The following is a 26,294-nucleotide window of genomic DNA, read 5'->3' on the forward strand; positions in this document are numbered from 1 at the left end:
TGGAAAAAAAGCACTGGACAATATCCAGCACCCATTAATAAAAACTCTCAATAACTTAGAAGAAAAAGGGGACTTCCTCAACCTGATGAAGGACATCTATGAAAATCCTACACCTAACCTAAGCAAATATCTTGAAAAACTAAATGCTTTCCCCTAGGATCAAGAACAAGGCACGTATGAAAGAAAGATATTTGGGATATTGTTGTATTCACCTCTGGAAAGTACAACATGTCTCAGTATTTTAGAATTTTGGTAAATTTTTGAGTGTGTGTGTGTGTGTGTGTAATAGAGAATGATCTAAGTTCAAAGACCTCTAATTCAAAGATTGAAGAATCCGTATCTCAAAGAGAACCTCTCTTGATTAAAGACTGATAAAACTGGTTCTGAAACATTTGACTCCAAAGCTTATACATTTCTACAAGATTCCTTGGTCAATGTTACCTCACCATAGCTGTGCTACAGTTTGTGCTCTCCTGGGTTTAGTGTTTTCAAACATTTATTCTAATTTACATGGCAGAATTGTTAGTAATAATGTAAGCAGGAGGTGGGTATAAACTTGACAATAAAAACTCTCACAGAACATTTTTAAAGAAATGCTATTTTATTAAATCCTGGCACTGCCAATGATGGTGGACACAATTATACATTTTACAGATCTTCTTCTTATTTAAACAATAGCCTGAAATCACAAATCAGTTGTATATTCATGATTTGAATGCAATTCCTCCTGTGGAAGTCCATCATTCTCTGAGGGCATTTAGTCAGCTTGATTACATGTATCATAATTTCCTTTGTACAGTCAACCTTCAAGAGTACTGGTAAACTTCTTCCTCAGAAACTCCATGCCATAGGATGAACAACAGCAAGTTAGTGAGTCACTCTTACAGCATGTCCTTCCCTGCAAATTATCCTGTCCAAGTAATGCTTTTGTTTCCTGTCCATTTGACATATATTTATCATAAGGAAAATACCAGTTTGTGTACTATTTTCATTGTAGGGAAGCTGGGAAAATGATAATCTTATATAGTTCTCCTTTTGTGAAGTTTTTTTTCCGTTATCATTAATACTAGTTAATTTTCTAGTCCCTCTTCCTTTTAAATTTCAAGTAAACTTGTACTAGTATATACACCACATCTCATAAATCTGAAAATCAGACCCAAAGATAGAAATATCCAAAAGAAGAAAACAATTGGAATTAACAAATTTCTTTCCCTTACTGGATACAAAACAAATATTCTTATTCAGTAAATTTGTTGTGAAAAATGTGTATGTGTCCTGTTTTATTCTCAAATCCTGAATACTTGACTGAACAATTATTTTACCTGGTTTCTTTGCTTAGACACATAAGAAACATAAGGGGTCTTTGCTCTTCAAGTTCTTACAATCTGGTTATGCAATGAAACAATAAAAATATAAGGCACGATATCAAGTAGTGCCATTTTGAAGGACTATTAGATGCCAATGTGTTGGAGAATTCTTGCTGCCAGTGTTAAGGTCAAAGTTCAGAAAAAGAGAATAATTGGTATTGTACAGCCACAGTCTTCTTCCATAACTTATCCTTTCATTTCTAGAAGGCAGCCATGTAACAAGATTGAGGAATGCTGTAAGACAAGACCATAGCTTGTTTCAACACCATCTCCCATTCTACATTTGACTCTCATACGTTCCACTTTCACTTCAAGTCTACTCTAACAGGAATGATGAGTTTGCCTGAGCTACTTCCTAGAGATACATCAGTGCCTCTGAGACAATAGAACAAGGGAGAACCGCCCTGAGTTCTGGATGAATGCTGCATCTTCACTGCATTTCTTTCTTTTTTTTTCTTTCCCTGAATGCTAGGTTCAGTTTCTGCATTTACAGTGGAATAGGCACTATTCAAAGGCCAAGGAATCCTTATCTCAAAAAGTGCCTCTGTTTATTAAAAGCCTAAAAGGATTTTGAGACCTCTAATATATAGGGTAAAAAATGGGGTGGGATTTGATTATCTCTAAAGTACTATTGTCTAACTGAAATGTGTAGTCTTTGAAGACATACAGATTTGAGTTGAAATCCTGGCTTTAACAATTATGGTTGGCATGGCCTGGTAAAAGTTATTTTATCTTACTTTATCTGTATATCATAAGTAACAATAAAAATATTGCTGCAAAATATATTTCTTAGGAGGATTCATACAGACCAAGCAACTAGCACAGTGTCTTGTACATATACATGTCAAAAATTATTATAGTTATGATTTCTATTCTAATAGTCTTATAATTTTTTCTCTTCAAAACACTTCTGATCTAATTCTATAAAGTGTCTCTTCATCTAGGTTTAGCAATACTTTTATTATCTTATGTCTCTGATGTTATAATAGTTTATAAACTGGCCATTCTACCATTTGTCCTTTTTTTCTCTCTCTTTTCTAATTTATCTCATGGTTTAGCATTTAAAGAAGTGGCTTCTCAGGATAAAGTTATTTCTATATATGATAAGGAGGAGGAAAAGTAAAGAGGTAGGATGCCTAGGGCATAATCTGAATTTTTTAGATTGGCATTCATGGACATTTTCATTTTATAGAATAGTGTGGGTGAATACAACACAACTCCTTCCTCTTGTATGGTAAGCTGGTTTAACTAAAACCTTGAGTTATCTTTTATAATTTTGAAGTCTAGAAATGCCCTTTCTTTTGTAGTTGCCCTATAAACTCAATGAAGATATTAAAACCTTGCTAATCCTTCAGAAACAATTTGAACCTTAGCTTGTATGATAAGCTGTCTTTGATTTCTTCAACCAGCTTGGTAAGAAATATGAGCACCTATTTTACATGACACAATATAATTATTTTATTTAGACCTCATAATATCCTACAAAGCAATTATTTTAAATCTTACTCTTAAAAGTGGAGACTAAAACTTCAATTATAACATCTGTACAAAATTCTACAACTAGGGCTGGTTGGATCAGTATTAGAATACTGGTAGGTTCTATTGACACCAAAACCCATGTTATTTTCTATCTCTCAGTGTGGCCTTAATTATATACCACCATGAGTGGGAGAATAAAGATAATGTCACTTTCTAAGTCCCCTTGGACAAACGCTTTTCTCCTTGTATTTTATCATTTTAAAAAATGTGGTTTCTAAGCTGGGAAATATGTATACACAGGTTATTTTCATTGCATTTTATATTTTTGTTTACAGTATCCTGTATTTATGTATTTAATAAAGTTATTTCATAAAAAGTAAAACAATCATTTACTAATACAAATGAGGATATGAATAGCATTTCACATACCTCTGAACCATAGAACTTAGATTTTGGAGAGACTCTAGACATCATCTAATCCAGTCTCCTCATTTTCTAGATAAAGTGTTTGCAAGGGAGAGAGTGAGGTAGACCATTTGGCCAAAGCTGGGGGAAAGTGTGTGGCTGAGTTGCAACTCAGTTATTCTAATTTCCACCTGAATGAGATGTGAATAGCTGCTTTCCTGGCAGGCAAATTGTGAGTTTTGATAGCACAGACTATGGGGGTGGGCTGCCTGCTGTAGACTCTCGAAAGCTGCTGCACAAAAGCCTTTGCAGAGCTTGCTTCACCTCCTTGTTCCGCAAAGTATAAATGAAAGGGTTGAGCATTGGAGTTACGATTGTGTAGAAGACAGCAGGGGCCCCAGCTCCTGCCTCGCTGGAGCGAGGCTGCAGGTAGATACAGACAGGTGGCACGTAGTACAGGAGCACCACAGTGAGGTGGGCAGTGCAGGTGGAGAAGGCCCGCTGCCGGCCCTGGGCTGTGCGGATGCGCAACACAGCTGCCGTGATGAAGATGTAGGAAATAACGATGAGGATGAGGCAGACTGCAGCCACGATGCCAATGTTGGCAAGCATGACTAGCTCATTAATGGTGGTGTCTGTACAGGCGAGCTTTAGGACAGGGGGTATGTCACAGAAGAAGTAGGCAATGTGGCAAGGCCCACAGTAGGGCAGGCGGAAGGTGAGGGAGGTGTGGATTGCAGCGTGCGTGGCACCTATGGCCCAGGTGATTCCAGCCATTTCTGCACACATCCTTCTGTTCATGGCCACTGGGTAGTGCAGGGGTTGACAGATAGCCAGATAGCGGTCATAGCCCATGACTGTGTACAGGAAGCACTCAGTGCTGGCCAGAAAGTGGAAGCAATAAAGCTGTACTGCACAGCCCTCAAAGGAGATCACCTTCCCATCCAGAGTCAGCAGGCCTGCCATGACCTTGGGCACTGTCACTGTAGACAAACAGGCATCCAGAAAGGAGAGGTGCCCCAGGAAGTGGTACATGGGTGAGCTGAGGTGAGAGTCAGAGCCCACAGTTAGGAGGATGAGGAGATTCCCAGCCACGGTGATGCTGTAGATGAGGAGGAAGAGGAGGAAGAAGAGGCTAGGATGTTTAGCTGTGTACCTCAAACCCTCCAGGAAGAAGTGGCTCACCACAGTCTGGCTGGTGTTCTCCGTTGTCATGGTCATCTTCTCACACACAGAGCGGCTAGTCATCCCCTTTGCAACAAAACTGACATTAATGGAATAAATAGCTGTATCCCTTTCCTGAGATGTCATTATCCATCAAGCCACACCACCTTGGTCTTACCCAGTAAGCAAGAGAAAGATGTACAAGTTCATCTTACAGTTTTGTTCTGCTCTAGTCTAGTGCTTCCTTGCTGTTTATTTCTTCATAATGAATCTTTCAATACAAGATCTGCAGTTTTGGTGAGGTATATAAAGGACTGTAAGAATTATTTGCAAAAATGTACTTCCTAAATAACAGCAATAAAAATATGTATTGTTCTGCACAACTCTCAATGAGTTTTTTTTGCAAATATTCCAGAACTGTGATGCCTCTGCCCTCCTACTACTCTATGTACTCTGCCATGCTGTAGATGTGGAAAGGCAGGTTCTTATTGCTGTGTCATCAGGGAGATGCTTCCTATTTTCAGGTGAGACTTGCCTAGAGTTTTGGTGCTATTACATCAGCCAGAAACACAGCAGCCCCACCCATTACTCACCCAGAGGAGTTCTTTGGAATTTCAGTTACCCACAATCCTCAAGTGTGTAACAATGGAGCCTTGGAGAATAGACTGAATAATTATCAGGACAATTTTTTTCTGTACATTTTGTGTTCTTCCTGTAAAGCTCTGTTTCAAAATTTGGGGGATTGTTTGCCTTTCCCTTTCTTGTTGAGCCTTTCCACTGGACTGTAATTGAGATTTAAAGAGTTCTCTTTGATTCTTCCATCTTTCACCTTATTAGCCTAACAGATGTTGCATTAGGTGAAAAATTTCCTTAAACTGCTTTTTTTCCCTGTTGTCTTTTCAATTCCCGTAGATTTTACCTAACCCTGCCTCTTCATATTTTACACCTAGATTTTCACAATGGCATCTTATGTCCCATCTCTTACTTAACTCTCTGATATACCAAATGATGCAGTATTCAACTTTTTTGTGCCAGTTTTCTTTAAAAAATTGGAACATATCTTTTCTTACTGTTCCCTAGTGCCTGAGATGTAAAATGTATCTCTGTCCTATATTCAGAATTATCTATAAACTATTTATTTCCATTATCACGAAAAAAATCCTTATCTCCTGCAATCCCCTAAGAAACTCCTGTTATCCAGGGATGCTATTTGCCTCATCTCCTCAATTTACCATAATCTCTCTCTGATCTTGTCACAGGATCCTTAGGATGTCACTTTTCCAGACAGAAACCTCTGTGGCTGGTGCTTCCTCTGCTTGAGTTTTGCTCATGCCTGCTGGGCTCTTTCCACCCACTTGGCCTGGCAGGCTGCACTTGGCTCATGCTACCAGCCTGGATTCCATGCTTGCCAAGGGTGGGAGCGGTGAGAGGTGTGTGAGTGAGCAAGCACAGGGGTCTGGCCACTGCACACAGCCAGGCACACTGGCTGCTGTGGTGGGGTGGGCAGCTCCAGGTGCCAGCAGATGCACCAGCTTCATGTGAGGCTATAGTTGGACTAGGCATACTGCAAGTGGCTTCCATTATGGGCACCAGCATCTGGATGAGGGGAATATGGGGGCACCCAAAATCTCAGAGATGCCAGGAACTGCAGAGCCCAAAGAGGGTATTACAGCCAGTCACAGCCCTGGCTCAGGGAGTCCTGAGGTCTGGGCTCCCAGAAGCTCTTCTCTCCTTCTCGTCACCCACAATGCAGCGAATGAGGGGGTGAGTTTGGGAGTTTGTGTTTCAGTCTGTTTGTGTTACAGCCCTTTCAGTCCCACCACCCCACTCTGACCTGCAGCTCCTGGGCTGGCCTGGCCCGCCTCTGCTCCCTGTCCCATGGGGTGGCCACCCAGCACTGGCAGAGGTTGGGAGGGCTATAGTGTTACAGCAGCTCTGGCTTGGGGAGTCCCGAGGTCTGGGCCACCAAGAGGGTCACCACTTTTTACTCCCGTAGTCCGGGAGCATGTCACCACCCACAGCTTGGCAAATGAGCCAGGAACATGTTACAGCACCTTTAGCTCCCACTCTTCGGTGGGTCCCAAGTTCTCATCCTGCATCCAGGAAGAATGAGGATACTAGAGGACAACTAGAGGGTGAGCAAGGTGCAGAGGAGCTTTATTAAGCAAGAAAACAGCTCTCAGGAGACCTGAAGTCAGTAGCTCCTTTCTGCAGGTAGGTCCCCCCCATGAGTGAGTTTGGCTGCATCTGAGGCTTTTATGTGCTTAGAATGGAGGAAGTGCATGCTGATTGGTCCATGGGTGGCTATAGGTGGGTCTGGAAAAAACATCATCCAATTGGCCAAAAGGTGTCAATGAAGTTCTCACTCTGGGTTGTGGACTTCACCCAGAACTGGCACCCCAGACCCCAGGCTCCAGGCTGTCCCTGGCATGAAGGTGGGGTTTCATTGGGGACCCACCCCTCCCACCTAGGAACATGTCTGCCTCCTGCCATCCATGATACACAGGCTGTCCAGGCCAAGGGGTGCCTGCAAGCCTGCACTGAGCCACCCTCAGCCCCTTGGCCTCCCTCCTGTGCTCGTTGGCACCCAAAGTCCAGAGGGAGACAAGGTGGCAGGGAGCTAGCTGAATGTTATTGCCTAGGTTTTCTTCTAGGGTTTCTATGGTTTTGGGTTTCACATTTAAGTCTTTAATCCATCTTGAGTTAATTTTTGTATGAAGTGTAAGGAAGGGGTCCAGTTTCTGTTTTCTGCATGTGGCTAGCCAGTTTTCCCAGCACCATTTACGAAATAAGGAATATTTTTCCCACTGCTTGTTTTTGTTGGGTTTGTTGAAGATCCGATGATTGAAGACATGTGGTCTTATTTCTGAGGTCTCTATTCTGTTCCATTGGTCTATATGTTTGTTTTGGTACCAGTACCATGCTGTTTTGTTTACTGAAGCCTTATAGTATAGTTTTAAGTCCTGTAGTGTGATGCCTCCAGCTTTGTTCTTTTTGCTTAGGACTGTCTTGGCTGTGTGGGCTCTTTTTGGTTCCATGTGCAATTTAAAGTAGATTTTCTAATTTCTGTGAAAAAAGCAGTTTGATGGGAATAGCATTGAATCCATAAATTACTTTGGCGGTATGGCCACTTTCACAATATTGATTCATCCTATCCATGAGGGTGGAACGTTTTTCCATTTGTTTGTGTTTTCTCTTATTTCCTTGAGCAGTGGTTTATAGTTCTCCTTGAAGAGGTCCTGCACATCCCTTGTTAGCTATATTCCTAGGTATTTTATTCTCTTTGTAGCAATCGTGAATGGGAGTTCATTCATGATTTGGCTCTTTGCTTGTCTATTGTTGGTATACAGGAAGGCTTGTGATTTTTGCACATTGATTTTGTATCCTGAGCCTTTGCTAAAGTAGCCTATCAGCTTAAGGAGTTTTGGGGCTGAGACAACAGGGTTTTCTAAATATAGGATTATGTCATCTGCAAACAGAGTCAATTTGACTTCCTCTCTTCCTATTTAAATACCTTTATTTCTTTCTCTTGCCTGATTGCCCTGGCCAGAACTTCCATTCAAAACCGTGTTCAATAGGAGGGATGAAAGAAGGCATCTTTGTCTTGTGCTGTTTTTGTAAAGGGAAAGCTTGCAGCTTTTCCCCATTCAGTATGATATAGGTTGTGTGTTTTTCATAGATAGCTTTTATTATTTTGAGATATGTTCCATTAATATCTAGTTTATTGAGAGTTTTTAGCATGAAGGAATGTTGAATTTTATCAAGGGCCTTTTCTGCATCTGTTGAGTTAATAATGTGGTTTATGTCATTGGTTCTGTTTATGTGATGGATTACAGTTGCATACGTTGAACCAGCCTTGCATCTCAGGGATGAAGCCGACATGATCGTGATGGATAAGCTTTTTGATGTGCTGCTGGATTCAGTTTGCCAGTATTTTATTGAGGATTTTCACATTGATGTTCATCAGGGATATTGGCCTAATGTTTCTTTTTGTTGTTGTTGTTTTGTCTCTGCCAGATTTTGGTATCAGGATGATGCTAGCCTCATAAAATGATTTAGGGAGGAGGCCCTCCTTTTCAATTGTTTGGAATAATTTCAGAAGGAATGATACCAGCTCCTCTTTGTACCTCTGGTAGAATTTGGCTGTGAACCCATCTGGTCCTGGGCTTTTTTTGGTTTGTAGGCTATTTATTACTGCCTCAATTTCAGAACTTGTTATTGGTCTATTGGGGGATTCAACTTCTTCCTGATTTAGTTTTGGGAGGGTGTATGTGTCCAGGAATTTTTCCATTTCTTCTAGCTTTTCTAGTTTATGTGCAATGAGGTGTTTATAGTGTTCTTTGATTGTAGTTTGTGTTTCTGTGGGGTCAGTGGTGATTTCTCTTTTATCATTTTTTATTGTGTCTATTTGATTCTTCTCTCTTTTCTTCTTTATTAGTCTAGCTAGTGGTCTATCTAGTTTATTATTTTATTTTTTCAAAAAACCAGCTCCTGGATTCGTTGATTTTTTTTTAAGGGTTTTTCATGTCTCTGTCTCTTTCAGTTCCACTCTGATCTTAGTTATTTCTTGTCTTCTACTAGCTTTTGGATTTGTTTGCTCTTGCTTATCTAGTTCTTTTAATTTTGATATTAGGGTATTGACTTGAGATCTTTTTAGCTTTCTGATATGGATGTTTAGTGCTATAAATTTCCCTCTTAACACTGCTTTAGCTGCTTCCCAGAGATTCTGGTATGTTGTCTTTTTGTTCTCATTGGTTTCAAATAACTTATTTCTGCGTTAATTTAGTTATTTACCCAGAAGTCATTCAGAAGCGGGTTGTTCAATTTCCGTGAAGCTGTGTGGTTTTGAGTGAGTTTCTTAATCCTGAATTCTAATTTGATCACACTGTGGTCTGAGAGATTGTTTGTTATGATTTCCATTCTTTTGCAGTTGCCTGAGGAGTGTTTTACTTCCAATTATATGGTCGATTTTAAAGTACCATGTGACACTGAGAAGAATGTATATTCTGTTCTTTTGGGGTGGAGAGTTCTGTAGATATCTATTAGGTACACTTGATCCAGAGCTGAGTTCAAATCCTGAATATCCTTGTTAATTTTCTGTCTCGTTGATTTGTCTAATATTGACAGTGGCATATTAAAATCTCCCACTATTATTGTGTGGGAGTTTAAGTCTCTTTGTAGGTCTCTAAGAACTTGTTTTATAATTCTGAGTGCTCTTGTATTGGGTGCACATAGATTTAAGATAGTTAGGTCTTCTTGTTGAATTGATCTCTTTACAATTACATGATGCCCTTCTTTGTCTTTTTTGGTCTTTCTTGGTTTGAAGGCTGTTTTGTCAGAGACTAGGATTGCAACCCCTGCTTTTTTCTGCTTTCCACTTGCTTGGTAAATTTTCCTTCATCCCCTTATTTTGAACCTATGTGAGTCTTTGCCGTGAGATGGATCTCTTGAATACAGTGCACTAGTCTTAACTCTTTATCCAGTTTGCCATTTGGTGTCTTTTCATTGGGGCATTTAGCCCATTCATATTTAATGTTAATGTCATTATGTGTGAATTTGATCTAGTCATCATGATGTTAGCTAGTTATTTTGCACACTATTTGATGCAGTTTCTTCATAGTGTCATTGGTCTTTATATTTTCATGTGTTTTGCAGTGGCTAGTACTGGTTTTTCCTTTCCATATATAGTACTTCCTTCAGGAGCTCTTGCAAGGCAGGCCTGGTGGTGATGAATTTTCCCAGCATTTGCTTGTCTAAAAGGATTTTATTTGTCCTTTGCTTATGAAGCTTAGTTTGGCTGGATATGAAATCCTGGGTTGAAAATTCTTTCCTTTAAGAATGTTGAATATTGGACCCCACTCTCTTCTGGCTTGTAGAGTTTCTGCTGAGAGATCCACTCTTAGTCTATTGAGCTTCCCTTTGTAGGTGACCTGGCCTTTCTCTCTGGCAGCCCTTAGCATCCTTCATTTCGACCTTGGAGAATCTTATGATCATGTGTCTTGGGGTTGAACTTCTCATGGAGTATCTTAATGGGGTTCTCTGTATTTTCTGAACTTGAATGTTGGACTATCTTGCATGGTTGGGTAAGTTCTCATAATATCTTGAAGTATGTTTTCCAACTTGGTTCCATTCTACACGTCTCTTTCAGGTATTCCAATCAGTCATAGATTTGGTCTTTTTACATAGTCTAGTTAGCAGCTCCTCTTTATCAAGGTTCTTAGCTTCTTTGCATTGGGTTAGAGCATGCTTCTTTACCTCAGTGAAGTTTGTTATTACCCATCTATTGAAGCTTGCTTCTGTCAAATCATCCATCTCATCCTCCATCCAGATCTGCACCCTTGCTGGAGAGGAGTTGTGATCATTTTGAGCAGTAGAGGCATTCTGACCTTTTGGGTGTTCATCATTTTTTTTTTTTGCTAATTCTTTCTCATCTTCATGAGTTTGTCTAGTTTTGATTTTTGAGGCTGCTGACCCTTGGATGAGGTTTTTGTGAGGACTTTTTTGTTGTTACTGATGCTGTTGTTGTTGCTTTCTGTTTGTTTCTCTTTCAATAATCAGATCCCTTTTCTATAGGGATGCTGCGGTTTGCTGGGGATTCACTTCAGGCCCTATTCATCTGGTTCACTCTCGCACCTGGAGATGTCACTTGAGGAGGCTGGAGGACAGCAAAGATGGATGCCTCCTCCTTCCTCTGGGATCTCTGACCTTTAGGGGCACTGACCTGATGCCAGTAGGAATGCTCCTGTATAGAGTGTCTGACAACCTCTGTTGGTGTCTTACCTGTTGGGTGGCACGGATAGCAGGACCCATTTAATTAGGCACTTTGGCTGTCCCTTGGTGGAGGTGGTGTGCTTTGCTGGGGGGAAACTCACTTGTCTAGGCTGTCTGGATTCCTCAGAGCTAGCAGGAGGAAGGACTAAGTCTGCTGGTCCGTGGAGACTATGGCCACCCCTTCCCCTAGGGGCTCAGGCCCAGGGAGATTAGAATCTTTCCCTGGCTGGAGTTGGAGCTCCTGCAGGGAGGCCCTGCAGCCACAATATTGGCTGCTATCCCTCCTCCAAGGAGCTCAGATGGCTTAGACTGCAGGCAGCCACAGCAGTTATGACTGCCCCTCCCCCCGGGAACTCAGCAGGCTTAGGCAGATTCTAGTCAAGTGGGTGCTGAGAATCTGTACAGCTCCGTGGTTGAGGCCCAAGACTCCAGTGGCGTGGGGTCCTGAGTGGGATCTTCCAATCCATGAGTTGCACAGTTCCATGGAAAAGGCATGATTTCCCAGGTTGGGTGGCACGCTCACTCACTGCATCCCTTGGCTAGGGGTTGGGGCTCCACTGCCTTCTGTGGCTCTCATGTGGGCTGCTGCATCACACTGTTCTTCCTTCCTCCCCATGGGTCACGTCAGCCGCCTAGTCAGCCCTTATGACAGAACTGGGATGCCTCGGTTGGCAGTGCAGGGTTCGCATAGTCTTTTGGATCTTTTTGATGAGATCCTCTGTTTTCCACTGCTTCTAGTTGGCCATCTTGGCCCCACCCTCAGCAGTTCTTCAAAATGTTAAACAAAGAGTTACCATATGACACAGAAGCAGTTTCACTCTTAAGTCTACTGAATAGAATGGAAAACATATATTCACAGGAAACTTGGATATGGGGGCTGGGTGCAATGGCTCTTGCCTGTAATCCCAGCATTGAGGGAGGCCGAGACTAGAGAATTGCTTGAGGCCAGCAGTTTGAGACCAGCCTTGGCAACATAGTGACACCTTGTCTCTATAAAAAAAAATTTTAATTAAATCAAAAAGGAGATTCGAATGCAAACATTTATAGTAGCATTATTAGTAATAGCCAAAAGGTAGAAACAACCCAAATATATATGAACTGGTGAATGGATAACCAAAATGTGGTATGTGCATATTATGGAGTACTATGAAGCTGTAAAAAAGAATGAAGTATGTGCTACAGTGTGGGTGAACTTCAAAAACATGCCAAGTGAAAGAAGTCAGACACAAAAATCTCACATGGTTTGTGATTACATGTATATGAAATGGATAAGTACAGAAAATACATTAGTGGATGCCTGAGCCTATGGGTGGGAATGCAAACTGACAGCAAATAAGCACAAGGTGATAGAAATCTTCTAAAATTAGATTGTGGAGATGTTTTCACAACTGGTATAAACTTGTTTAAAATTATTGAAATGTATAAATAAAATTTTTAGTTCTTATCTAAAAAAATCTGTTTAAAAAACAGAAAACACAACTTGGATACTCCGATTAAGTTAGTATCCCATGTAATGAAGAGATTGTACATTTCATGATCTTTAAGACACTGTGATATAGAGAAATGATATGATATGAAAATATATATGTATTTCACTATATGATGTGAAATGATATCAACAGAAAGGTCTGGACAGAGGTAGATCTACATTTAAATCTGGCCCTCATAGGAGCTTAGTAGCTTGGTAAACTCCGTTGAAATTTCTAAGCCTCAGTTTCCTCATGTGTAAGTGATTTTAAAATAATCAAGTTTAACATTTTAACAAGAAATATATCTATAAAGTGTGTGTATATATAAAATAGTAATTGTTGAGTAATTTACTAATTAATTGGTAGCTTTTATTATTGCATACCAAATATTCCATTATTTCATGCCCTCCTTTGAAATAGTTCTAATGTCTATAATTCTATTTTTCTACAATCACTATACTTAATAACTTAAACTCTCACATTTGGCTTATTTTAATTTCTCTTGGTCACATTGACATATGTCACCATCCTTCTCCAAACTTTTCCCATACGATGCTTTCACATTGACCATTTTTCATTTTCCGCTTAAAAGATGGAGATTCCACTGTCCAAGGCATAATCTAAACTTTTCAAGACAGGTTAGCATGCTCTCTGAGCATAGCAGTTTCTTCCTATGTAAATAATCAATTCTTTTTTATTAGTGCTTTATCCTCCATTGGGTTATATTTATATTTCCTGCAGGGCTTAGGAATTTTTTAAAATAATTTAGATAGTAAATAAAAATAGTTTAGTAAAGACTAAACAAATGCTACCTACATCACAGTGATACAGAAAGAGAAACAGAAAAAAGGGTAAGGTTCTGAGCCCATAGTCATTAGGATGAGAGATGCTTAGTCACAGTGACACTAGGTGTGGGTATTGGAGTTGGGCCATTCGTCCTCATTACCTTATTTTCATTCATAGTAGCTGGTTAGTTACTCCCCTTTTTACTTAACTGAATTCATTCCTTTGATTTAACATATTCTTTTCCTCTAAGAAGTCACCTCCAAGTGCAATTTCACCATGGTACATATAAAGACATATAATATTACTCTGAAGATCCTATATTATTACCATTGTCTGCTTTTTCTTTGAATCTCTCAGTAGAAGAATTGTTAATTGCATTAAGCACACAAATTATAGCCAGGTGATGTTAGTACTAATCTCCTATTCAAATAAATACATAGTCTCCAAAAGGGCCTGGAAAATCCACTTCCTATAGAAGTCTTATAAAAGTGGATTTCTTCCAATCTTTTTCTGTTCCTGCTTTTGTTGGATTCTTCAGTAGAGCTACAGATGGAGATGGGCAGCGCCTTATTTCCAGGAGGCATGGGAAATTTCATCCAATACCTGTGAACTTTTGCCTGGAGTCTGAATTTCATTACATCGATAAGAGTACAGGAATCCCACCTGCCACACACCCAGAGCGAGTCTTGGAATCTGAAACTCTTTCAAAGCTTGGAATTGTGTGTTCACTTAATAAGGCAATTTCTGTGGTTTGTAGTATTCTCTGGATTTCATCTCTAAATTTTTAGGACTTGTCTTACTACACACACCCTTTCTATTCTCTTCAATGGGTAAAGCTTGATATCAGAATTCCATTTGAATTTTTCTGGTTTTTAAAAAACATGAATAGCCTTTTTCTTGAAATGTATGTCTTATTTGTGTCTGCATTTAATTTTTTTATAACCATTATCCTTAGTCTCTCATTTCATAATGAGATGAGACCCATCATAAGTCATTCTCATAACGAAATGAGAGCCTGAAGGTAATGGTCATAAAAGACTTATTTCCTGATGAGTCTCTCATTTCATTACGTCTGAGGGATTATAATTATAATCTCCTACAAGGTCTTCTCAACTCTCACCTCTCCCCTTCAATGAATCACTTCATCCTGCATAACACTGACTGATCAAATTTCAAAAGAGCTTATCTCACTGGTCCCCTCCCACAAATGCTAATAATCCCAATCTCACATACTGATTTACTGTGCAACACAAAATTCTCAATTTATAACTCGAAACTTCTAAAATGTGATTGGTATCCATTTATTCTTATCCCCTACAACTTTTCTCTACTCAAGTACATTTCTCTGTTCAATAAGCATTTCTTTATGCAAATAGATTTTCTCAACCTCTCCTAAATTTACTGTTAATCTCCTCTTGTTCTCCTCACCCTACTCAATCCCACCTTGAAGAAATCAACTTCATTTTTATCTGATAACATCTCTAAAGCTTCTCGGACTTTAGTGTTCACATGAGTCACTTGGGACTCTTGTTAAGCTGCAAATCCTAATTCAACAGGTCTGGAGTAGGGACTGAGATTCTGTCTTTCTAATAAGTGCCTAGAGATTTCCATTATGTGGTCTACGGCCATACCACCCTGAACGCGCCGGATCTTGTCTGATCTCGGAAGCTAAGCAGGGTCGGGCCTGGTTAGTACTTGGATGGGAGATTTCCATTATGTGGTTCCATGAATTGTACTTTGAGTAGCAAGAATCTAAGCTATTATTCGAGGCTAAGATCAAGCCTGTCCTCTCCATGTTGTCTTTCTACTCTAAGAATGCTTTGGTTCCCGTGTAAACTCAGTGGCATTTAACAGTGTGTTTTGATATGTAGCCTGTTCAGAAACCCTTAGCAAACTTCTACACTTTTCTATGTGTATGGGATATAGTTCCCTAAGAAGAAGAATGTTTTCCATAAACATCTTTGAAAGAGTGCCAAAAAATGGCATGAACTACGAAGTTAGATGGACTTGGTTTTATTGTCCTGTCACTGTCACCTACTGGTTGAAGGATATTTGGCAGATTGCTCACTTCCTCTTCTCCTCTTGCTATATACATCAATTCCACGTCTTTAAAATGAAAATAATAATGCATAAAGAGTGTCCTATTAATAGTTGCTATTAACCCTGGATAGTATGTGAAATAACATAAAATCTTAACTTTTTAAAAGTCAGTTACTCAAACCGCTGATTTTTACATGACCCTTTCAGTATGAGAATGTCACTACTTCACAGAAAAGCCAATTCCAATATTGGACTATTCATATACAATTTATACCATATACTGTTATACTGTTCATACAATTTAAATCAACATAACTAAACTTCCTCCAGTTATTTTTAGCCTAATCCTTTAAGCTTAATGAAATAGTCAAAATACCAAATAAATGCAAATAGAAATAATTTTTTGAACAAATCATGCTTACTGTATTTCACCACCTGCGTGTAGCATAAAAAAGGTAGATGATAAAAATCTGGCTAGTGACTGTCAAGCCTGACAAAAAAATTGAGAGTTTGCTATGACACCTCTTTTCTTATCTCTTTCCTAGGAGTGTTTTTCTCCATACTCCTCAACTTAGAATGGAATTAATGTCCTGATAAACCCATCGTAAGTCAAAAATATTGTAAGATGAAAATGCATTGAATACACCTAACTTACCAAACATCATAGCTCGGTTTAGCCCACCCTAAATGTGCTCAGAACACTTCCCTTAGCCAACAGTTGGGCCAAATCATCCAAAAGAAAGCCTATTTAATAATAAAGTTTTGAATATCTCATGAAATTCATTGAAAACTATTCTGAATATGAAAAATAGAATGATTTTGCACAATCATAAAGTTGAGCCATCATAAATTGGAGACCATCTGTATACTCATTTTAAAAAGCATATATCATGAACTTTTATGAACTCAGTGGGACTGGCACAATTATAGAACTTTTGAATATCAAAATATAGAATAACTTAGAGATCATCTTGCTTAACTTCATTTTACAGATAAAGAAAATAAATCTGGAAAGACTAAGTAGATACCGACAAATTTAAATGTCTTCTAGGAATTTAGAAATAAGGATAATTAGGGTTCTTGCTGAGAATTAAAATTTAAGTATGACACATAAATGATCTGAGCATATAAATACAAACTTAGAATGGCTATCAGGTCATGACAGGAAAGAATGTATTTATAAAAAGTAAGACACTCTAGTGAGGTATATTCAGGAAGACATGAACAAGCATAGGTATATCTCTTTCTAAGACAAAAAAGACTGAATATAATGTGAATGGTAAATAAATTTAAAATGGTTTCTATTTTTAATATGAGTTCAGTTAAGATGGCAGAAATGTTTCTGTTTATTTAGTACTTGATAAAATATCTGGAAATTAATCTAAAAAAACAGATATGAGAAAATGTCCCCAAATAATCTGAACCTGATTAGAAATGAATGAGAAAATAACCTTACTAGATGTTTAAAAGTATATTAAAGCTGCAGCTGTTTTTAAAGTTTGGTACTAACATATATATAGTAATGATATCTGCACATATGTCAACATATATATTTGAATTTTAAAATATACAGCCAAAGAATAAAAAGACACCAAAGAATATTTAATATTCAAACTCTAAACAGTAGTATGTTTTTAGCTTCTATTTTCAAGAATGGAGAAATATTCATACAGTCTAACACTACTTTTCCTTTTCTGTCTTATTTATCCATTTTTTATTCTCAATATTAGATAACCTCAAAACAAACTTGAAATCAAAATACCCTCTTAAGAAGTGAAGTTGCATAAAAATACTACCCTGTGTAGCTCTTTCTAGTGGAGAGTTCAAATGCTGGGCTCACAGAAATAAGTTCACATATTAGCCCTGCTGCTCATTGACTGTGTGGATACAGTATAAAGTAAAATTTGCTGTTTGATGTTTTTTGTGGTAGTTTTCTTAATATAAAATAATAAGATGTATTTTTTATTTCTCTATTAAGAGCAACACAACCAATTAATTTTTTTTGTTATGTGACCTTTTTCTGTCTGTGTGATGTGTCACTGGCCCTGATGAGAAAAAGAAGTCCTCATGTTTGCCTTAATTTGACTTTAAGTAGGCACTTCTCTGGGATCAGAGGACTGATTACATAATTTCTGCCCCCCTTTGTGCCAGGGAGTGTTTATGTGCCCATTGCACTGCAGTTCTGTAGGTCTGCCAAATAGAGTTTGTAACTGTCTTGGGCTGCTCTTCCTAAGACAGTTAATTAGGCTTCTCTGGAGCATTCTCCTAGGATTATATCAAGGGTTTGTTTTCATCACAGGAAAAAATCACTGCCATCTGACTGACTAGATCTTACAAGACCTTCAAGCTACAGATTATCTTAAATTTTTCAATAAGCTAGCTTTATAAATTCCAGGTTTAATACTCTCCCTCTCTCTCTGCTTCTCCTGAATAATATTCATTGCACACTGAATTATACCAGTCATTTCTTATTTATTTTATGGTCATATGTTTTATCTCTCTGCCTCGTATATAAATGCATTTTCTTTTTATAAGATTATAAACCCATTTGGAATAGACAACAATGTCATGGTTTTGGCGATACCCTAAAAAAAATTGTGTCACGTTGAATTGGATTGCCTATTCATACATATTTTGATGTTTAACCTTGCATCTCTGCTGTTCAAGCAAGCAAAGTCACTGACAACACACATTTTTCTCAGAAAGCTTATGGTGCACAGAAATCAATTCTCCATTATTCCAGTGTTTTTACAATTGGAATTGAATTTGGGGGAATGTAGTGATCTTCTTGGACTGTATTTGCCCACATACATTTGAAATATCAACAAAAGCATCTGTAGCACCCAGGGGGTCCTGAGGGTGAAAGACCCACATTTAGACACTGACAAGATTGTTATAAGACATAAGTGACTAGGACATGCTTCAGGTTACTATTGACTCATTTTGTTGCAGCCAGGTACATGCTTCATCCCACTTGCCCCACACTCATACTCAAAAGCTTTGTAACAAATGCAGGAGTGTGGTAGCACCTGCATTCGTCTACTATCTCAGATGCTGTGCTTCCTCAACATCCACAGAAGCATCAGGGAGACCCAGTTTATGTGGCACAGCAGGAAAGCGTATCCTTGATACACCCACATCAATCTTACAAAAGTGGGGCTCTGTGCAAGCTCAGACGACTTGGCCTCCGCAGGTCCTAGTGCAGTGCATGTGTAACCGGCTCCCTCACCTTGAGCTGAAATTGCCCCCTCAAGTTTAAGTCCAAGGTCATGACCTACCATTTTCATCAAGGTAAAAGGCAGAGAGGAGGAAGTTTGGATAAGCCTTTTACTTGAACTTCAGTTTTCCCACAGTTACATGGGAAAATAATAATACCTACCTCACATAATTATTGTCAAGGTCAAATCAGGTGGTTTGCAGGAAAGTTATTTATAGCCTGGAAAGAGATAACAGGTATCAATGCAGGGACTAGAAGCAATAATAGACATGTAGATGAATGCCACAGAGAAGCAGAGGTTTCATGCAGACATTTTCTTATCTCGGGTCTTTTTAACAAGGTGCCACCCTTGCTGAGTTGCCTTAACTGCTTTTCATTGTCACTGAAGAAAGACATATGGAAAATCATGTTTGAGAACAGGTTACAATGTGGAACTTTCTGGGTTCCCACCCAGGAGTCCTCTATTCTCTGCGTGAATCTTTCTTTCTATTTCTGCTTTAAAATTTCCATGTATTTGGTGTCCCATCCAGGGCCCTGCATTATAGTGTTTCCTTCATGTCCGTGAAGGATGAAGTCAGTGAGGCTGCCCTTCCTTGTGGCCCCCCAGCCTCTGTAATGCTGCCCTCATTTCTTTGTTATGCAGTGTGTAGATGATGGGATTAAGCAAGGGAGTGATGACAGTGTAAAAGACAGCTACCACCCCATCCAGGGGCTCCTGTGAACCAGGCCGCAGGTAAATGAAGGTGCAGGGCACGTAGTAAACAATGACAACAGCAAGGTGGGCAGCACACGTGGAGAAGGTGTTGCGGCGCCCATCTGCTGACTGGATTTGCAGGATGGCAGCCACAATATAGCCATAGGAAGTGAGGATGAGCACGAAGCAGGTGAGGGCCAGGAAGCCAATGTCTGCAAAGGTGACCAGCTTGTTGATGGCGGTATCAGCGCAGGCTAGACGCAGCGTAGCAGGAATGTCACAGAAGAAGTAGTCGACCCGATTGGGGCCACAGAAGGGCAGCCGGAATACAAAACTTGTTTGGAAAAGTGAAGGGATCGTCCCTCCCAGCCAGGTGCCTAAAGCCAGGGAGTTACAGACTCTGCGGGTCATGATGGTAGCATAGTGTAAGGCCTTGCAAATGGCAGGGAAATGGTCATAAGCCATGAGTGTGTAAAGGAAGCACTCAGTACAGCCCAGGAAATCGAAAGAAAATGATTGGATTACACAGCCCCCAAAGGAGATAATCCTACTATCCAAGAGAAAGCCAGCCAGCATCTTGGGGACAAGATAGCACAAGAAATGGTCATGTCCAAGAAGGAGAGGTGACACAGGAACCAGTACATGGGACGGTGGAGCCGGATGTCCACTAAGACAGTGAGGATGATAAGCCCATTTCCAGAAACTGTGAGGAGATAGACGACAAGGAAAGCTAAGAAGAGTGGCGCCCCCAGCTGTGGTGGGTGGTGCAGGCCCACCAAAATGAAGTGAGACACAGAAGTCTGGTTTCCACTTTGCAGTACCTTGCTGTTCACATCTGCCAAAAGAAGTAGCAGATGGAGATGCTCAATACCCCTCTAAAATCTCTAGGCTCAGCACATCAATTCTGTGTCACTCCCAAATAAGGGCAGAAAAAGATACTTACCTACCTATTATCTCTATCTATCTATCTATCTATCTATCTATCTATCTATCTATCCATCTATCTATCATCTGTCTATCTACCTATCCATTCTCTCTCTCTTCTCTCTCTCATTCTTGCTACTGGTCTTTATCATTCTCTCACCTTACTCCCCACCAACTCCTGATTCTGAGATTCTGCTTGGTGTCGGGGAGCAGTTGTTCTCTCCAAGGTTAAAGGTAAATGATGATGTGTACATAATTTAGGAGAATGAAGGAAAGACCATACACAGAAGAAGTAATCTCCCTTTCCAGTCAGGAAGAAGAAGTATAATCATATAAAAGCTAAATTAATTGATAAAGGAAGATCCGTTCCATTGTTTTCCTTCAGTTTGATCTCTGATCTGTACACCAGAGAGTTAGCTTGCATCTTATTGATTTTCTAGGAACATCTGAGTTGTGATTATATTTCCTATCTAAGTGTGCCCAATAAAAAAATTTGCAGGTTAAAAAAAATATACTATCTGACCTGCACAGAGAACCTAATACATTCAGAACCTCTGAAGTTTTAGCTAAAAATATCTATTTTCAAAAAATCTATATAAAACTTTACATGTCATTTAAAATCTTTCAGAATAGTGGAGCAGTACAAAATCTTAGCCCCAAGGCACTGGGTTGCCTTTTTTTCTCTCTACTTCTGGAAAGTCCATCTGTCCATCTGTCTATCCATCCATCTATCCACTCACCCATTTACCTGTACACCCATACAGTAGGGCACTATATATTGTATCTTATGAATATGGCCTCTGAAGTCTTACTGGGTTCGAAGACCTAGTTTACTTATACTTGTTGGTAATCACATTTTTAATATGTTTTTACAATTATAAGTGGGGATAATAATAGTGTCTACTTCCTAGGATTGTTTTAAGGATTCAATAAGTTAATTCACATAATTTACAGTAGCACTCAATCAACATTAGCTATGATTTTTCATCAAATATATGTTGTAATCTCATATTGTTAGAAAAATTCCGTATTTGCATGTGTGGCTCTGGTCTGAAGTGAACCTGTGGTTTCTAGCGAGTTGTTCAGTGCTCGATGACACCCCTGCAACTTTGGAGCAGCATCACAAAAGGCTTCTTCTCCCAGGATTACTGGTGAATGGGATCAGCCAGGTGTCAGGGAGAAATCAGGAAAGCAACTGAGAGCAATGTGAGGTGTTCTTCCTTGTGTCACTTTACTTCCATCAACTTTTTTTTTTTTTTTTTGAGACAGTTTTTCTCTGTTGCCAGGCTGGAGTGCGGTGGCATGATCTCAGCTCACTGCAACCTCCGCCTCCTGGGTTCAAGTGATTCTCCTGCCTCAGCCTCCTGAGTAGCTGGGACTACAGGTGTGTGCCACCAAGCCCAGCTATTTTTTGTATTTTTAGTAGAGACGGGGTTTAACCATGTTGGCCAGGATGGTCTCAATCTATTGACCTCGTGATCGTCCCACCTCGGCCTCCCAAAGTGCTGGGATTACAGGCATGAGCCACTGTGCCCGGCCCCTTTCATCAATATTTACTCTAATAGTCTATTTACAAATTGGAGGCAAATATCCAAATGGCGTGTCACCTTCAAGAAGGTTCAAGGACAATGCTGAATGTCTCAGAAGGCTTCAGAGGATGTGGAAGGAAATAGGGCTTCCAGCTGGGCTCCTGGTGGGTGAGGGAGCTGCAGTTGTAGCTGCCTGCCCTCTGATTACTTCTCTCCCCTCTACACTATGGATTGCCTCACATCCCTCATCAAACCCTCTCAATCTTTAGCACCACAGAGACTACACTTCTCGGTAAAAGTAAGTTTGCTGAGGATTGAGCAATTTCCAAGGTTGGGACTTTCTGTGCTAAACCTAAAAGAGTCCCTGGTAAACGGAAACAGTTGGTACCCCTAAATAAGAGTTTAAACTGCATAGAAGCTGAATAGTCTTTCCCAAGGTAGCTATAAAATATATTTTGAAACAACTTCTGGGGCAATTCTTAGTGATTTCTTAGGCAATTCCTTGATTACCAACCTGTAATGGTACCACATTGCCCAAGGGGAAAGTGCAAATTGACTGGTGTGGTTGTGTTGACCTACTTCTCCAGCCTCCTCTCAGCACTCCATCCCTTAACTGTGCTTTAACCAAACATTTTCTGTTTCCTTATACAGTAGCCCCTTTAATCTAGAATGGCTTTGCTCCTCTGATGTCTGAAAAGTTTCCACTGACCTTTCAAAATCCCATTCAGATGTCATCTACTCAGTAAAGCCTTTGCTCTCTTTCCTCCAAATGGCCACTCATTGTTCACCGCCTCCACAGTACTCCATTCACATTTCTGTGATAGGCTTACTATGAGCATGCTGAAATTTACCCTGTGCCTGTGTCTAATTTCTTCGTTAGGCTGTGAGCTCCTACAGGAGCTTTGTCTCATCTTTCTTTTCATCTCATTTGTAGCATACCTTTCACAGAAAGATTCTCAAATAGTATTGAGCAAAGGCATTTCCCTCTGCCTGGATCAGTCTGTTATTTAGACACTGAATCTAGAAGAGTATCAGTTAGATCTTGTATTCTGACTTTCAAAATCATAAGAATTTCAGCACCATCACTACTTATGAGCTATATTATTTTGGACAAATCTCTTAAAATTTCTAGTCTCAGTTTCTCATTTTAAAAAAAAGAGGGAGTGTGGTAGGTGTAGATTTCTAACCAAAAAAAGAAACATCAATCTCTTTTGCATCTATATCAATTCCCATTTTAAATTTTGTTCTTACACAAAGAAAAATCAATATTTCTCCTAGTCCCAATTCTCTTCTGTACTATAATTTTTTTCCTTGCCATCTAGCTACTATGACATCTCAGTTTTCATTCACTTTCATAATTTATTTTCTCTACAGAGAAATAATATTATTTACCCCTGGAGAGAGATAAAAATACCCCGCTTTATCCATTAATAATTAAAACTACTCCAGTTACTTGGTGTGTACATTTTAGTTAATGTCACATTATAGTATCAGCATGTGATATGTTCATCTGTGTAAGGGGAAAAGAAGCAATTTTCACAAGAAGTCTTGGGAATAAAAGGATATTAGTAGCCACATACTAGCTTCATTTGGCCATTTCAAACCCTGTTTGAACTGAACTAGCTTAAGGTAGACCCTGAAACACATGTGTCTCAGGAAACTTGGGAATAAAAGGACATTAGTAGCCATATATTAGCTTCATTTGGCCATTTCAAACCCTGTTTGAACTGAACTAAGCTTAAGGTAGACCCTGAAACACATGTGTCTCAGGAAACTCCAAGAGGGAGACTGGCCTTTGGTAAGCAGAATATAAAGACTCACCCCTCCGCAGGTATTTGTAAAGCGTGATGCCATTAGGAGGACCTAATGTGCCTTCTCTGTTCCCAGCATCTCTAACATGCGTTTAATCAAATGGAAAACAAAAGGAGACAACTACCTGGCTGGAAATCTGCTGTGAGGCCATCGTCTGCTGCTTGCCTTGCTTCTCTATGCTCTTTACTGTTCTTCGTGGAGACTCCTTTTTGAGCTCAATAGGTTGCCTCGTCTTTGCCTTTGACATGCCCCTTCTTGCTTATGTCATTGCGCTCTTTCTGTATGCTTCCCTGGGCTCCCCCTTCCCATTTGTAGCCCATTTGAAGCTGTTGGCAATGGCATTCCTAAGCCCTGACCCCTAGAGTCTCGCTTTCTGACAGGCAGCTTTTTTCTTCCTCTAGTCCCTGTAGGGTGGGAGATGGGGGGGCGGGGGCTGACATCACTTCTGCTTTGCCCTTCAGGAGCAATTAACTTAGATGGAAATAAATTGCAGTGGGCTTTGTTAACGGCAAAGCCAGTACTACTGCTACTTGAGGGAGTTCACTTAGTTGCCAGTGGTGCCCCTGTAGCATAGGATCCTGCTAAAAGCATGCACTTGATCAGGAATCAGGAGGCCCCCTTCAATTTCTCTGGGGTTTAGTTTTCTTGCTATAGAGACAACTAAAGATTTACTCACCTATAAAAGCATGAGGATACATTTGAAATAATTTAAAAGCCACAGGTACTAAATAAATGCCATATGTTAATTGCTTTTAAATGTACCCTATGAATTTAACTCAGAAGGAGTAAATTACTAGAACATTGCATTAGGACAGACAATACTATTTTGGGCAGAACTGTTTAGATCATTTAGTATGCAAATAGGAGACTAAGCTAGAAGGAATATGAAAAATGTAGCAATCCTCAAAAGTCAAACACACTTAGGTTGGAGCTAGAAGGACCTTTAGAAAAATGACCCAGAGTGCATCTCCATTTTATACATGAAAAAACTGAGTTCTAAAGAGAATAAGGACTTTTCCAAAGATAAAAGCTCATACAGCTTAGTTAATGGATAAAATCTCATATGAGTCTATATAAATAAATTACACAATTTACCTAACTCTGAGAAGAGAGGAGCTTGTAGTCCTGAACCAGTGCTAGGCAAATTATAGCTCAGTAAATAGTTGTTAAAATACTTTTGGTCTGGTGCTGAATATGTTTTAATTGTTTACTTTGAGCCATTGCTTGTTTGTGATGTTTAAGTAGCATATTATGAAACACAACATTGCACTTGTTCTGTTTTTTGAACAAGCCATTTTCCACTTAAGAAATCATATAAGGTCAGCATTAAGTATTTTAGTTTGTATTACTACATATTCCTACTGCAAGAATATGATGTTGAGTTTAAATTAGATTTAGGGTTCTGCTAATAGGGAAGTCTACATTTAGAAAGGAAGATGGAAGAGACTTAAGACTCCAAACACCTAACCGTCCCTTCTCACTGAGAGTTCTGTTCCGTGATGTCTCTAATGGAAATACTGTGTATATTTACATAGAAAAAATACAATACAAAGGAATACATGATTACAAACTGAAGCTTTGGTTCCAAATTCCAATGTGGATGCTTGACCTTGGGAAGTTAGAAAAGGCCTTTAATCTACATTAGGAAGCCTTAGTGGTTGTTCTTTACCCTAGACCTCCTTTTGTTTTCCAGTTGATTTTCTATGTGGATGAGGACATAGAAAGGGTGGGGAGACTTCTTGCAAAAAGGAGCTATCATCATCCACTTTTGAAGCAGAAGAGAAAAAAGATGGGAGAAAAGGAAATTAAAAATAAATGGCTCAGTTTTATCCAAATGGGGGCAGATCCAGTTCCCTTGCTCTCTCAGGCCAAGCAGAAGGAGAAACAGGTAAAGATACCACCCTCAACTGGGATCAAATATTTAATTACTCCATTTGCTTAAAGCAGTGAACTTGACAATTCCCATGAATGGATCAATAAAATACCCTGCAACTGACAAAAATATTTGTTAGTTCCTCTTTTAGGGCAATGTGGGGAGGCATGTGGAGGTGAAGGGTAGAGTAGTTGGAGGGGTGAAACAAGGGGAGGGTATCTTTTTCCAAAAAGTCAGCTTTGCAGCCAGGTCTCGTGCTAAAAGCCTTAGGACTACAGCATAAAATCTGTGAGTGAGGCATGGTTTTAGTACATAATGTGCCATGGTGTGCAGCATATGATAATAAGCTATCAGTAAGCATATTTTAGGTAGAATAACTGGGGGAAGGAAGGAAGGAAGGAAGGGAGGGAGGGAGGAGGGGAGGAAGGGAGAGAGAAAAGGAACACAGGAAGGGAGGGAAGGAAGGAAGGAAGGAAAGAAGGAAGGAAGGAAGGGAAGGAAGGAAAGAAAGGGGGAAGGAAAAGGGGAAAGGAAAAGGGAAAGAAGGGAACTAGGTAGAGAGGGGAAGGACATCTAAGACTTATGAGATTGGGAAAAAACCCTTCAGATTTGGAAGGAAAATGATGGAATGAACAGGTCAGTGGGCCTCAGAGTTGGAAGTAGAATGAGCTAATCAACAGGCCAGTGGGTAAGATATTCTGGAAGAGACAAAGGGTTTTGATTGGGTTTGTGGGAGTACATGAAGTCTTGTTATGGGTTAAGAA

At 39.6% G+C, this 26,294-nt stretch overlaps 2 protein-coding genes across 2 annotated transcripts; both read right to left on the reverse strand.

Annotated features, from left to right (window-relative positions):
- Positions 1 to 3,503: 3,503 nt before the first annotated feature.
- On the reverse strand, positions 3,504 to 4,840 carry OR10S1 (olfactory receptor family 10 subfamily S member 1). Its single transcript, XM_055270014.2, has 2 exons — positions 4,594 to 4,840; positions 3,504 to 4,515 (listed from the first exon to the last, which is right to left on the reverse strand). The coding sequence occupies exons 1-2, from the start codon at positions 4,623 to 4,625 to the stop codon at positions 3,504 to 3,506; spliced, it is 1,044 nt and encodes a 347-aa protein (XP_055125989.1). The 5' UTR covers positions 4,626 to 4,840.
- A 14,432-nt stretch (positions 4,841 to 19,272) lies between these two features.
- On the reverse strand, positions 19,273 to 23,904 carry OR10G6 (olfactory receptor family 10 subfamily G member 6). Its single transcript, XM_055270099.1, is given in 3 exon segments — positions 19,273 to 19,977; positions 19,980 to 20,267; positions 23,782 to 23,904. Coding segments are annotated over 3 exon segments (1,116 nt in total).
- Positions 23,905 to 26,294: the final 2,390 nt, after the last annotated feature.

Source organism: Symphalangus syndactylus, chromosome 3 (genome assembly GCF_028878055.3).
Source record: "Symphalangus syndactylus isolate Jambi chromosome 3, NHGRI_mSymSyn1-v2.1_pri, whole genome shotgun sequence".
Taxonomy (NCBI): domain Eukaryota; kingdom Metazoa; phylum Chordata; class Mammalia; order Primates; family Hylobatidae; genus Symphalangus; species Symphalangus syndactylus.